The 14375-nt window shown below is 44.0% G+C and overlaps 1 protein-coding gene across 1 annotated transcript in view; it reads left to right on the forward strand.

The window, feature by feature from the left end:
• The window catches only part of LOC138287577 (sodium- and chloride-dependent GABA transporter 2-like), a 731527-nt gene that overhangs the window by 693884 nt on the left and 23268 nt on the right, over positions 1 to 14375 (forward strand). The window contains exon 10 of the mRNA XM_069228135.1: positions 11167 to 11304. Within this exon, the coding sequence (XP_069084236.1) occupies positions 11167 to 11304 (138 nt within the window). The remainder of the gene's footprint in view (positions 1 to 11166; positions 11305 to 14375) is intronic.

Below are 14375 nucleotides of genomic sequence, written 5' to 3' on the forward strand. Positions count from 1 at the left end.
TACTCAACACTTGTTTCCTCTTCAAGCATGTGATAGAAATTTGGGACCTCCTCGACTCCATCGCCCTGACGTTGCCTTCTTCACGGAGACCTGGATTACCACCTCCAAAGCATTGGACATCACCACTCCTATCCCCGACTATACAAGATCATACATCAAGAATGTGTCAACCAACCAGGAGGAGGTGTCGCCATCATTCACAAAAACTCACTCTGCCTCACGACCAGCGTTGATGTTCAGACCCCCAATGCCGAACACCTGCACTTTCAGATTCAGACTAATCCAAACACCACGCGCTGCTGCACCCTTATCTACGGAAACCCTAGACCTCGCCCACCCTTCAGCGAAGCAATGTCTGACTTCGTTGCCCCCCATGCCTTTACCTCAATGGGCTACATACTCCTCGCCGATCCCAACTTTCACCTCGACAACCAGAGCGACCCGAACACCTCTACCCTAATGGAGAACCTCGCCACCCTCAGATTTAAGCAACTGGTCAACCTTCCTGTGCACTCAGCAGGGCACACCCTCGACCCTGTCTCCTCTGCAGGAAACCACATCTCCTACTCACACACCTCCGAAATCCACTGGACCGATCACCACTGCATCCATTTCTCCTTTACCGAGACAGTTGAATGACGCCACGGCCACTGCCCCCCTTCGCAGGAACTGGACCAAGGTCATCGAAGCCCAGCTCACCGCTGCGCTCTGCCACTCCCCACCACCAGATACCGCAGATGCCAAGGCCTCGGCCAACAACCTCCACAAACGGAACACCGACTGTGCCAACACCCTAGGCCCCCCTAAGGAAACCCGCCGGCAATCAACACCACAGGACCCCAAGCTCCAAGAATTCAAGAGTATGCCGATGACTCGAGAGAAAGTAGAGAAGCGGTAAGAACTCAACAGACCACAAAGTCTTCAAAGACGCCATCACATCAAACCAATGGCTCATCAGATCAACTAGAAAATCAGTCATTCATGAGAGAATCAAAGCCAATGTGCACAACAGCAAATAACTTTTCACCATAGTCAAGGCATTCACAAAACTGAGCACAGATACCACAAATATCCCACCCTCCCAAGACCTCTGTGTTAGCCTCACCACCTTCATTCACCAGAAAATTCAGGACATCTATGAAAGATTGCAAGCAAATGCCCATCTCCTCGCCCCCCAGCACCACCACGGACACTAATTACCAACTGATTGTGAAGCAGTGGGCCCTCCTCACCCCGGAAGACACCGTTAAGCTCATGAATACCACCTACTCCGGGTCACCCTTGGACCCTTGCCCCCACTACTTCTTTAATCAAGGCACCGTCATCATCACACCTGGACTATGCTGGACTATCAACCGCTCCGTGGAGACCACCACCTTCCCTGATGCCTGGAAACACATGGAGATAAATTCTATACTGAAGAAGCCCTCTGCAGAACCAACGGAGCTGACAAACTACAGACCAATCTCACTGTTCCCTTTCCCAGCCAAGGTAATCAAAAAAACGATCAACGCACAGCTCACTGAGTTCATCGAAGCCAACCACATCCTCAACCCCTCCCAATCCGGATTCAGGAGCAACCACAGCACCAATATCTCACTCCTACCATGCACGGGTGACATCCACACCCTACTGAACCATGGCAAGAAAGCAGCCTCATCCTCCCTGACCTCTCTGCTACCTTTAACACGTCTTCCACACCATCTTGTTCACCAGACTACACAACGCTGGCATCTGCTGCAAAGCCCTGGAGTGAATCTGCTCCTTCCTTACCGCTGAATCCAGAGAGTCGGGCTCCCACCTTTCACCTCAAAGTTGACGGACACCAGATGCAGAGTTCCCCAGGACTCCTCCCTGAGCCCCACGCTCTTCAATGTCTACATGACCCCACTCATCAAGATCGTCAGACACCACAGACTCAACATGGTCTCATACGCAGATTACACACAGCTCATTCTCTCCCTCTCTGCCAAACCATCAAGAGCCAAAAATAATTTTCACAACGGAATTAAGGCAGTTGCTGACTGCATGAGGGACAGCTGCTTCAATCTCAACTCGGCCAAGACAAAGATCCTCACCCTGGGCCCCACCACCACCTGGGATGACTCCTGGTGGCCCAGGGCCCTCGAACTGCCCAATCTCCAACTGACCACGCACGTAACCTCGCCATCATTCTCTACTCATCACTGTCCATGGCCCGCCAAGTCAACAGCGTCTACTCCTCATACTTTCACACTCTTCGCCTGCTCCGGAAGACCTTCAAGTGGATCCACATTGATGCAAGAAGGACAGTCACCCAAGCACTCGTCAGCAGAAACCTCAACTACAGCAAAGCACTCTATGCCGGAATAAACCAAAAATTCCAATCAAGTCTCCAGAGAATACAGAACACCGCAGCCAGACTGATCCTATACATCCCCGCCACAGCCACATCTCCAACCACCTGAGAGACCTACACTGGCTCCCCGTCAACAAATGCATCATTTTCAAACTCCTGACCCACACATTCAAGGCCCTCCACAACATTGGACCAGCCTAGCTAAATAACCGCCTCTCCTTCTACACTCCCTCCAGGCAACTCGGCTTAGCTCAACCAGCCCTCGCCACCATCCCCAGGATCCAGAAGAACATGGCTGGAGGAAGATCCTTTTCCTCATCACCGCGCAGACTTGGAACACAATACCGCTCCATCTTAGGTAGTCCCCATCGCTGGCTCAGTTCAGGAAGGACCTCAAGACCTGGCTCTTCGACTGACCCGATTCCCCCAGCTAGTGCCTTGAGACCCCCTGGGTGATAATCTGCTCAATATAAATGATGATTGATTGATTGCTTAGTATCAGTTGCGATGAAGCTTTCAACTGGCCTGGGAAGCTTTGAGGAGAGGCTTTGAGGGTCTTTGAGGAGCTTCACATTGCTCTGATTTTAATGGAAGCTTCAGTTTTCTCTGATGCCAGCCAAGGGTCCAGCCAAGGCTCCAGGACCTGGGGAGGCACCTCTTGGGGATCAGGGACTTACTCCAGCAAAGGCCAGCAGCAGGCAGGTCCAGTTGCAGGTCTAGGCACATCCAGTTGCACCAAACCAGCTGGGTAGTTGCTAAGAGTTTAAGTCACTCAGATTAGCCTGGGATGAAGGTAAGCAGGTCCAGTCTTCCTTTTCAGACAGCAAGCCAGTCCTCTTGTAGCTGAGCAGTCCTTCTTTTGCAATGTCCACAGGTCCAAGAGTTTTCTTAAGAGTGGCACTGGAGGTCCAATATTTATACCTGGTACCAGCCTTTGTGTGGGGGTGATTCCCTCTCCTACCCCCACATCATGTTCTTCCCTTTCCCCTGTCAATGCTCCAAACTGTGACAAAAGACAGTGCAGACCTGGTGTCAGATTTGGATGCACACCCCTTTGAAACATAAGCAAGGCTGGGTACAGCCCTTCCCAGTCATCTGGCCAGGATGGATCATCCTGTCCACACCTAAGCCCCCTTTTTTTTTGCAGTTTGGAAGCAATACATAAACCCCAACAGCAGAGCCATTCACAGTCATGTGCCTCAGGACAATGGTAGAAGGAACAAGTGGTTAGGACAAGAAAATGCTTTACAATTAATTTCCGTGTAAACAGTATATTTCTACCTGCTCCCAATCTAGAGTTATCACCTATTAAATATAATAGTATTCCCCATTTAACCCAGTTTTAGTCAAAGGAAAAGATAAACCTTACATATGTGAAAAACAACTTTAGGGGGTTTTCACTGCCAGGGCATGTTATGTTTAAGTACATATGTCCTAGTTTATAACAACAGTGCACATTGTCCTATCCGTCTTTTGGGCCTACTTTAGGGGTGACATGATTATAAAAAAACGGTTTATTCCTAGCAAATGGCAGTTTAAAACTGCACTACAGGCTGCAGTAGCAGCTTGAATCCTGCAGGCCCAATAGCAGTATTTAATTTACAGGCCCTAGGTACATGTAGTACCATTTAAAATGGGCTTTCAAGTATATTAAAGGTGCCATTGAGGTGTAGGCCAATCTTACCATGTATAAAGGAGAGAGCACAAGCACTTTAGCATTGTTTAGCAGTGGTAAAGGGCACAGAGTCTTAATGCCAACAAAAAATGAAGTGATCAAATCAGGAGAAGTGAAGGCAAAAGGTATGGGGGAGTACAACTCCAAGGATGTCAGGTTTAACACCGGGAAATTGGGAAGATCATGTACTATTCTTTAAGTTTTACCCAGAGTGTCACCCAAAACGTTTAGCTTCTTTTATCAGCTGAAATATCAAGGTTGAACACAACTGATTTGTGATGTTCCTGTGGCAGTGGGAATTCCAGTGGGGCCCATTACTCCTGTGAGGGGTTTGATCACAATGGGGGTACAGCACCCATGTTAGGTCGTATACCCATAGATGCAGCTTTCTGGAGTTTTTTTTTATTATTCTGACATGAGGCTTTTTATTATTAAGTCCCAAATGTGTTACAGATTTTGTTGGTGGAATAACCCAACCCTTGCTGGAGAGGGTTGGGCTGTCTTACATTTTGCAGGGATGCTTTTAGCTCACAGTCTTCATATGCAATATTAAGCATAACTGTCCTAAATGTGTTGTTGTGTTCCTTTGCCCTGCTGTCCTATGTCACACTCCACAACCCGGCCCCAGACAGAGCATTGATATTCATGTGCACTCCTCCATCCCATAATGTATTAACACTGTGGGTCCAATTACAAATCAAAATTAATGGATGAAATTGTATGCCTGACAAGCATCCACCAAAAGATGGATTTTTACTACTGCATGACTGTACATCACAGTAATAACCCCTATCAAAGGAGTGTGGAGTGGGTGGACCATCTATGACCCACCTCGAGAGGTTGTTAATACCCACCAACATTGTGAAAATCCTCTCTGTCTCTTTCCCACCTTTGTCAGAGAGTTGCTCAAACAAAATGCTGGAGTAAATCCACTTGCAGGGTGGGAAGGGAAAGATAACTCACCAAATGTTGTGTCAGTACAGGGGAATGGGCTTCTCAACATAACAAAATCCCTGTGGAGAAAATAAGTACAACTGCAAATTAACCTTTCCCAGTGAGAAAATGTACTGTTTGCACAATCTGAGTTCTGAAAATAGCAAAATCCAAAAAATGCCACATGATGAAACTATTACTTTATATTGCCAGGAGTATAACTAGAAACCTAAGACCGGCATAGTTTTTCAAACTTGCTACTGTCAATGCTTGTGAATTCCAAAAAGTAGTACATTGGCACCTAGTCAAGCAGTACTTCTGTGGGTGCTGTTTTACAAGTTTTTTGGCAAACCGGTCACTATGGCCTCATTGTGAGCAGCTGATGAATTTGGTGTGCTCGCACCTGATATAATGCTACTCCACTGAGTTGGAATGTATCTGTTTTCATAAATACTACCCTGTCACAAGTTATTTTGGGGGAAAACATGCATATTTTTGCGTTTACTGCACCAAAATCTGCATTATCGGGTTAGCACGGAGCATTTTTCTCCTAATAAATTTCGGCATGTTTGACCTGCCATAGTTATTTCAAAACTAATTATTGCGATTTGTATGATAACACCAATTGCAATTAACGGGCCGGTCACACTGAGGGCCTAAGTATATTTAAGTTCCTGTACAAACAATGAACAAGTTAACACCTCTTCTCTAAGTGAAATACGAAGAATGATGAGGAAAAAACAACAAATATATATCAGACCCGACTCAAGACCCTCTGACCCAACTTCCAAGCCAAAAATGCAATTTAATTGGAGATGTCACACTCTAAACACCCCACACACTCGCCCTCCTCCCTGGAAGCTAAGCCCCTGCCTATCTGGCCCTGTACCCCATGCATGTAAATTCAGTAAGCATGACTAAATACAACAATATTCTCCATTTTTACAGAAGGTGCGAGGAAAGAAAATTATTTTCCATTAAAAGGGGAAAATAGTTTTAATATGTCTTTAATTTGTTTCCTAGAGAGTTATAAGCAGAGGTTCCTGGTTTCATCTGTGCATCTTAATTTGAATGTACATAATTTTTGTATTAGATTGAAATTTTATTTATTTTATCAAGTAAATATTTTGATTTGGTGACTCAGATGTTTTAATCTATAAAGGAAATAGTATTTATTGGAATAGGTAGCGCAGAATTAAAATACTCTACCTGTAACAGGCTCAGATTTATCACCCCCAGACAAGTTTTTTTGAGGGTCAAAACTCAAAACCGGATAAGAGTCCTCTAGCTTTCTAGTATGCCAGTTAGTTGTGAAGAAGGTTAAATAAATTTTCTTTACTTAGTTGTTGGACTTTTTTGCTTATGTAGGGTCATCCCCAATCTTTTTGCCTCCGGCATCCTATTTCTTTTCTGACCTGTTGCTGGTGGCTTTTGAACTCTGAGCACTTTACCGCTGCTAACCAGTGCTAAAGTGCATATGCTCTCTGTGTAAAATTGTATGTAATTGGTTTATCCATGATTGGCATATTTGATTTAGTAGTAAGTCCCTAGTAAAGTGCACTAGAGGTGCCAGGGCCTGTAAATCAAATGCTACTAGTGGGCCTGAAGCACTGTTGTGCCACCCACATAAGTAGCTCTGTAATCATGTCTCAGACCTGCCACTGCAGTGTCTGTGTGTGCAGTTTTAACTGTAAATTCGACTTGACAAGTGTATCCACTTGCCAGGCCTAAACCTTCCCTTTTCTTACATGTAAGGCACCCCTAAGCTAGGCCCTAGGTAGCCCCAAGGGCAGGGTTCAGTGCATGGTTAAGGTAGGACAAATAGTAATGTGTTTTATATGTCCTGACAGTGAAATATTGCTAAATTCGTTTTTCACTGTTGCAGGCCTGTCCCTCTCATAGGTTAACATGGGGGCTACCTTTAAATCTGATTAAAGTGTAGATTCCCTTTGGGAGCGGATGGACATGTGGAGTTTGGGGTCTCTGAGCTCACAATTCAAAAATACATCTTTTAGTAAAGTTGTTTTTAAGATTGTGTGTTTTAAAATGCCACTTTTAGAAAGTGAGCATTTTCTTGTTCACACCATTTCTGTGACTCTGCCTGTTTGTGGATTCCCTGTCTGGGTCAGTTTGACAGTTGGGCTGGTTGCACGTCACAGTATCCAGTGACACAAAGGGAGCTGGGGTGTAGCCTGCATATCCTGATGAGCCATCTGTGCTAGGAGGGAGGGGAGGAGTGGTCACTTCCACCTGAAAGGGCTGTGCCTGCCCTCACACAATGCAGTCTCCGACCCCCTGGTGAGTGTTTAGGGCCTGGCCTGGGCAAGGCAGGACTTCACGTTCAAAGAGACTTTACTTTGAAGTAGGCATACTTCAAAGGAGAAATTGGGTATAAGAAGGGCACCCAAAACCACAGACGTAGATCACTTCTGGACATCAAGAGGAACCTCTGCCTGGAGAAGAGCTGAGGAGAAGTGCTGCCCTGCCTGTGATAACGCGTCCCCTACTAGATAATTTTACTTCTACTAGTACTCGTTTTAGGCCAATGAATCTTTTGACCCTGATTGAAGACACCTTAGGACGAGGCAATTAATCAACATAACAATCAATAGATCAATAATATCATCGATATTCACCATAACAGATCAATTCAATCTAAATAATGACCTTAGTGAGAGTCGAGACACACCATGACCTTTCAGTCATGAATAACCACAAAGAATATATAAGGATTTTGATATTTATTCCTTATTCATTACAATCTACTAGCAAGTTTAATAGTCTCAAAACCATGAAACACATCAACACAGTATAATGTGGCAACTCAAATAGGATTTCAGAAAAGCAAGCATCATAGAACAGAGCACGATGTCAACATGAGTTAATCATAGCAGAGTATCATTAGTGCATTATTCAACAAAGCATAGATTCAGTCATTTGTCTATTTGCGTCCGTTCAGTGAACTCCTTAACTAACCTCGAATCAGCATTAGCATGTTGGGCTTAATGCAAAACAATTTAGCATCACAAATTTAGAAAACATCTAGCTATGGTCTCTATCAAAAGAAGCAGTTGGTACCTAGAAAGGAAAGGCAAACAGACAATTACAATGTCATCATCATATAGTTACCCTCCGTAATGGGTCAGCATACAGAGTCAGTCTTCGTTCCCAGGACATCAGTTGATTCACCATCAACCAGGAAACTCAGCAAAGTTCATCAAGACAGGGCACGAAGGAATACCTCCCTCATAAGGAGGAGAAGTAAGTATCGGGCAAACGGGAATAGGGTGAGGATGGTTTTAAGAATAAGACAGCAAAGTCTTTAGGCAGAGTGACATAGTGGCTGGGTATTAGCAAGAATGGCTTGTAATGGCATCCTTTCCCCTTGTGTCAAAGGATTTTATCCCTTTTCAGCTGTACAGTACCCTAATTTCTAATTGGGCAAGTTTTGCGCACCACTATCTCCATCCAATGGTTTACTAGCCGTCCCATCAAAAATGTCACCTCATAACAGTTCTCACATAGTTAATTGGCTCCTGTGATTGACGTCTCCAACGGGTAGAATGTCCGGTACAAATTTCATGTTCTCGTGGTCTTCTCACAGACCCAGTCAGTAGTTCTATTGTCTAAACCAGTTTAGGCGACCTTGTACCTGTTGCAAGTTTACACTGTTGCATTCGGCAAGAACGTCTCCTTGAGCAAGTCGAGTCTCATGAGAAAGAATTTACTAGGGCTACATACATCTTCTAGCTTCTGGAAAAATACGACTACATGTCCTTCAGCAAGTCAGCACATTGCACGTTAGAAAAACACATTTAATATGAAACCGGGAAGCTAGGCCCCGACTCATGCTAACTAAGGCCTAGTAATTTAATTAGCAAAACCTTAACATATAGTCCCTAATACTAATACAAAATCATACATTAGTACATTAATAATTCATTATTAGTCAATTTCATTAGTCATCGTATATGTTGGCGGCCACTCCCCGTGGGCACATTTCAAATGCACGTTTAGTGAAACACAGCAATACATTTTCTATGCGGCATTATTATGCATTAATTCGCAAACATTTCATTGTTAATTTTGATTATAAAAGCTACACTCCTTCAATCCCTCCTCTGATGACACTTTTCATCACACAAATCCTTTCCCTTCACGACCTTTCACTTTCTTAATTCAGTAATTTCAACTAATGTCATTATTTAGATTGAATTGATCTGCTATGGTGAATATCGCTGATATTATTGATCTATTGATTGGTATGTTGATTAATTGCCTCGTCCTAAGGTGTCCTCAATCAGGGTCAAAAGATCCATCGGCCTAAAACGAGTCCCATTATAAGTAAAATGATCTAGTAGGGGACGCGTTATCACCTGTGACTGTGCTTTGTGGAACTATCCTGCAGTTGCTGCTTCTGCCAGAGTAAGAGGGCAAAGACATGACTTTGTGTGCCTTCCATCTTGTGAAGAAATCTCCAAGGGCTTGATTTAGAGCTCGCCTCCTGTTGTTTGAAGTCTCAGCGACAGCAAAGACTTCTCTCTGCCAGCACCTGGAGAGACTCCTGCTCTGACAAGTGGTGCCCTATCCAGTCCCTGTGCCCTTGGAAGGAAAGCTGGTGGAAATTCAAGGAAATCGACTTTGGATGGTTTCGGACCGACGCCATTGCCGGATCCGGTGACGCCGCCTGCACCCGACTCCGTGATCTTCGCTGGAACGTGATGACCATCGCAGGCCTGAAATCGCTGCAGCCCCACCGAAGACGGCGACTCCGTGGAAGTCGTCACACCACATTCTGACCGGCGCGGCTCGAAGTGCGCGGATTCAACGTTTCGCACAGATGCCGCGATTCCCGACTTCGCGCATTGGCTCGGTTTCAGTTCTTCACCAAGGTACTGTACCTGGGGGTCTACGCGACTCCGTGTCCGGCGCCGCTGTTGTTGGATTGTTGGGAACGACTCCATTACGACGCAGTGTTAACACCTCATCGAAGTTTTTTTGTTTCTAAGCGCTATTTTTGAGTTTAATCTTTAAAAACTCATAACCTGACTTGTGTATGTCGGATTTTTGTTGTTTCGGTCTTGTTTTGTTTAGATAAATATTTCCTATTATTCTAAACTGGTGTTGCGTCATTTTGTAGTGTTTGCATTAAGTTACTGTGTGTGTTGGTACAAACACTTTACCCCTAACACTCTGAAGTTAAGCCTACTGCTCTGCCAAGCTACCAAGTGGGTAGGCAGGGTTTGCCTTAGGGTGATTCTCTTTTACCCTGACTAGAGTGAGTGTCCTTGCTTGAACAGGGGGTCACCTGACTGTCAGATTGATAATTTCAAATTCTATTCATTATTTTAATTACTCGACCCAACCCTGCAGTGCTTTTTGAAATGCATGCCGGGAAGCGTCTGGGGCTGTTTTATTAATTAAGGGGCTTCATGATGACCTTGCTTTGACATGTTTGCCACTATTTTGTGCAGCACTTTGGCGGAATAGGGGTAGTTTTTTGAAGGCCTGCTCAGTGTTTCATTGAATTGTGATGTGGGACTGGACAGTGCTAATATTGTGATGCACAGTGTACTTTAATTAGACTAGAGAACAGAGCGGTACACTTAGCATAATGCAGGGCCACCTAGACGCCACACTCTTGGGCATTTAAAGCAAAGGTTAGTTTCACAGGAGGGTGACAAAAATGAAGAAGAGTTCTGATATAGCAATACAATCTAGATTATGCTGTCGTTGTTAAATGAGACATGGAAACATGGGAGGACCTAGTAAGTGCTCAATTTGTGCCGTTACTTACTAATGGTAGGCACTGGCACTCATTTCTGACCGAGACATTTTTTTACCCCATCAGACATGAGCAAGTGAGAGAAAGAGAGAAAAAGGAGAAAAAAAAATCAGGAAGCGAAAGATAGGACAACAGACACAAATTGCGAAACCTAGGATAAAAAAGAATCTGCAGGAGTGAGACCAAGAGACACGCAGTGCAGGATGGTGGAAAAAGGAGGCAAAAGGTGGAATTAAAAGCAGGCAGAGTTAGGGGTGGGCTTTGAGCAACTTTATGTTAATTTTCTTAACAACTTAAAGATACTGAGCTCTGGGCTCAGTAAAGCACCAGTGTAGATTTACCAGCAAGAAGGGACGCCCCTGAAGAACACCTCAGTGACATTGCTGAACATCGGAAACATGTTTTAACAACTGTACTGAACTTATCTCTTCTCAGTTCGTCTGTGTGGAGAGCATTGTTACCGCTGTGGTCGACTTGTTCCCCAATACGTTTCGGAAGAAGAATCGCAGGGAGCTGCTGATCCTATTTCTCTCCATCTTCTCATACCTGATTGGCCTTGTCATGCTCACTGAGGTAAGATGCTGGTGGGGGGGCGGGCGTGCAGGGCGATCAGTCTTTATTCTCTCCAATACTGTGTCTCACAAAGCATGCCAGGGGCCAAAATTAGTAGTAAAACAGTACTTTTCGCTGCAAGTTTGCTTTCCTGGTGTGATTTCAGATTTTTAGATGAGATTTCCAACCTATTCCAGAAAAAGATCACTGCTTTTCGAGTCACAGCAGTTTATGGAGGCTTGTGCAAAAACAAAGTCTCCCTCTTGCAATTTCTTGCCTGATGTAAAATATCTTTATTCGCAGTATGCACATTTAGAGAGATTCCCAATCAACTGGACCAACATTATCATCCCCATCTTAACATAAAGTGAGTCCTTAAAGGGTTCACTCTAATTATTTCATTTAAAGGTAGTGAATCTATTTTTAAAGATTTAACACATAGGGGCATATTTACAAGACCCTAGTGCCACCTTGCACCTTAGTCCTAGGCAGTGCTAAGATGGCCTTTTCCCCCGCACCAAATTTACAAAGTGGTGCAATGCAAGCATTGCGCCACTTTTTGACCCCTTTCACCACATTATGCCTGCGTCAGGTATAATGTATGCAAGGGTGGTGTTCAGACACAGGGAGGCCCAAAAAATGGCACAGTGAAATTTGCAACATTTAATTGCACCATATTTTCTGTCAGTTTTTAATGATTGCCCAAGTCAGGTGTTAAAATGGCGCACTCATAGATTGGGGGAGATGGTGTGTGGAAGAAAGCACTTGACATGATCAAAGGCACTTTCAGGTGCTTAATTTGCCGTCATTAGGTTGATACCTTTCCAACAGCATCAACCCAGAGTCTTCTTTATATTATTCACATTATCTGAATTGAAGTAAGCAGGTAACCAGCTGTAAAATAAGACTTCCAATCTTTAGGGAAAGCTTAATCTTCTTAGCCTGGAAGACATTTCTGGTAATGTTCCTTCTTTTATCCTATATGTTGGTTCCCCCCTATCTGTTTCCTCCCAACATTTTTAGAGAACAGAGGGAGCTGCATCATAGATAAAACGTCATCAAACGTCATGTCATCACTCATTCTTGGATCCAAATCACATCACAATGTTGGCCCATGGTCCCCTTTTATCATGTCAACAGCCTTCTAATGGCTGTGGAGGAGCTAGGGGAAGGGCAAGGAGAGAAAAGCGAAGCTAGAATACTGTTTACTTTTTGCAACCGGAACCTGCATTTGGGACCGCGGAGGCCAGAAGTAGCAGATGCAGTGCCAGGGATCCCAAAGGACAAACAGGAATAGTAGCTGCTAGGTCTGGCTACCGCTATTTGACATTAATGAGCTGCACAGATCTCTTGCAATTTACATCTCGGCCCTGCTGCATTCATAGGCTGCTTATCAGATGTCCTACGGTGAACGTAAGAGTATGATGAAAGGGAAGGACTGGGAAGGACAAGGTTCATCGGCCTGTTCAACTAGCCATCAGTCTGCGCCCATAAATCAGTATATGGGTAGTAATTCATGGGTGAGAAAACTTTGTGTAGTCATTTTTGGATAGGCCTTTTCCTGCAGACATCAAATTTGAGTGATCCTTGTACTAGGGGTGTGTGTAGTCGCGATGTTTGACAACTTGTAATTTTGCAAATTTTTTCAGTTTAACTTTGCCAATTAAAAAGCTGACAAAGCTTTTTTGTAAGAAAAAAAAGCTACAAGGAAAGAAATGTTTTTTAATGCTGCACAGCATTGGGAGGATCTTTTTTAAAAGGCATAGGGACTTTAAACCAGGATGGAGGTCACTGTAGTATTGTATTAGAATATTAGTTTGCTTGTGTAGTGTTTCTTTAACATTGATGTAATTCCATGACATTATGGCATTCTGGAGGGTTGGGGTTGTCATGGTGAGGCATTTCCTGGGAGCTGTTCGCCGGGCAAGCCTGACCTTCTGTGCGGCTCTGTGTCGTGGGTTTACTTACATAAATAAACTTATCTTTGACACCAACTTCGTTCCTCTGAGTGTTGGATGAACCCATTTTACGTTATTGGTACCAGAAGTGGGGTAAGACCGGAGAAATGTAAAATTCTAGTTAAAGAGATGGAGTATCTTGGACATCTGATTTCTGAAGGAGGCATTAAACCTAAGTGTAGTAATTTGGAATCAATTCAAAAAGCACCAGCACCCACTGATAAGGATACCCTTGGTGTTTCTTAGGCCTTTGTGATGCTCGTTTTGTGGCGGGTTACGCCAGCGTAGTTCAGCCTTTAAGAGAGTGGCTTCATAAAGGGGTGAAATTTGTCTGGTCTCAGGAAGTTAATGATGTTTTTGAAAACCTTAAAGGGTTAATAATAAGAGCTCCATCTTTGATTCCATTTAATCCTAAAGGTGATTGTTTTATCACTGTTGATGCTAGTCTCAAAGAACTGGGAGCGGTCTTCTGACAGTTTGTGAATGGTTGTGAGGTGAATGTAGATCATTGCTTCATGGGCGTTATCTAATGCAGAAAAAAACTATAGCACTATTGAGCGGGAGCCTTTGGCTTGTGTGTGGGTGGTGCAAAAATTTTAAGTATATGTGAGGGGCAAACCATTTGATCTGTTTACTGATCATAAGCCGTTAGTATTCTTACTTTCAGGGGATGGTCTGGGTAAAGCTTCTGCTCACTTGGTTCGTATTTTAGTCAAATTGCAGGAATATGACATGTAAAATATGTTCAAGGTGGGAAACTTTTTAGAGCAGACTGTCTCTCACATTTGCCGGTAAATGTGGAATATTTCTCCTTAATTGATTTACATTCAGCGTATCATCAGATTCGGTTAGAAGAATGTTCACAGGAGCTTACCACATTTGGAACACCACTAGGAGCCTACAAATCTTTAAGGTTTCCATTTGGGCTTGCATCAGTAGCTAGTGTTTCCAAAGGATGATGGATTATTTGTTTGGTGACTTAGATTGTGTGCAAGTTTTTCACAATGATATTCTGATTTTCCCCAAAGAGAGACAGGAACTCATAACACACACCTGTTCTAACTCATCTTTTGTTGGAAAGGCAAGCTACTCCAGATGTGAGACCTGATGAGTCCTGATGAAACACAAAGTGCG

This window comes from Pleurodeles waltl, chromosome 4_1, assembly GCF_031143425.1.
Source record: "Pleurodeles waltl isolate 20211129_DDA chromosome 4_1, aPleWal1.hap1.20221129, whole genome shotgun sequence".
Lineage (NCBI taxonomy): Eukaryota > Metazoa > Chordata > Amphibia > Caudata > Salamandridae > Pleurodeles > Pleurodeles waltl.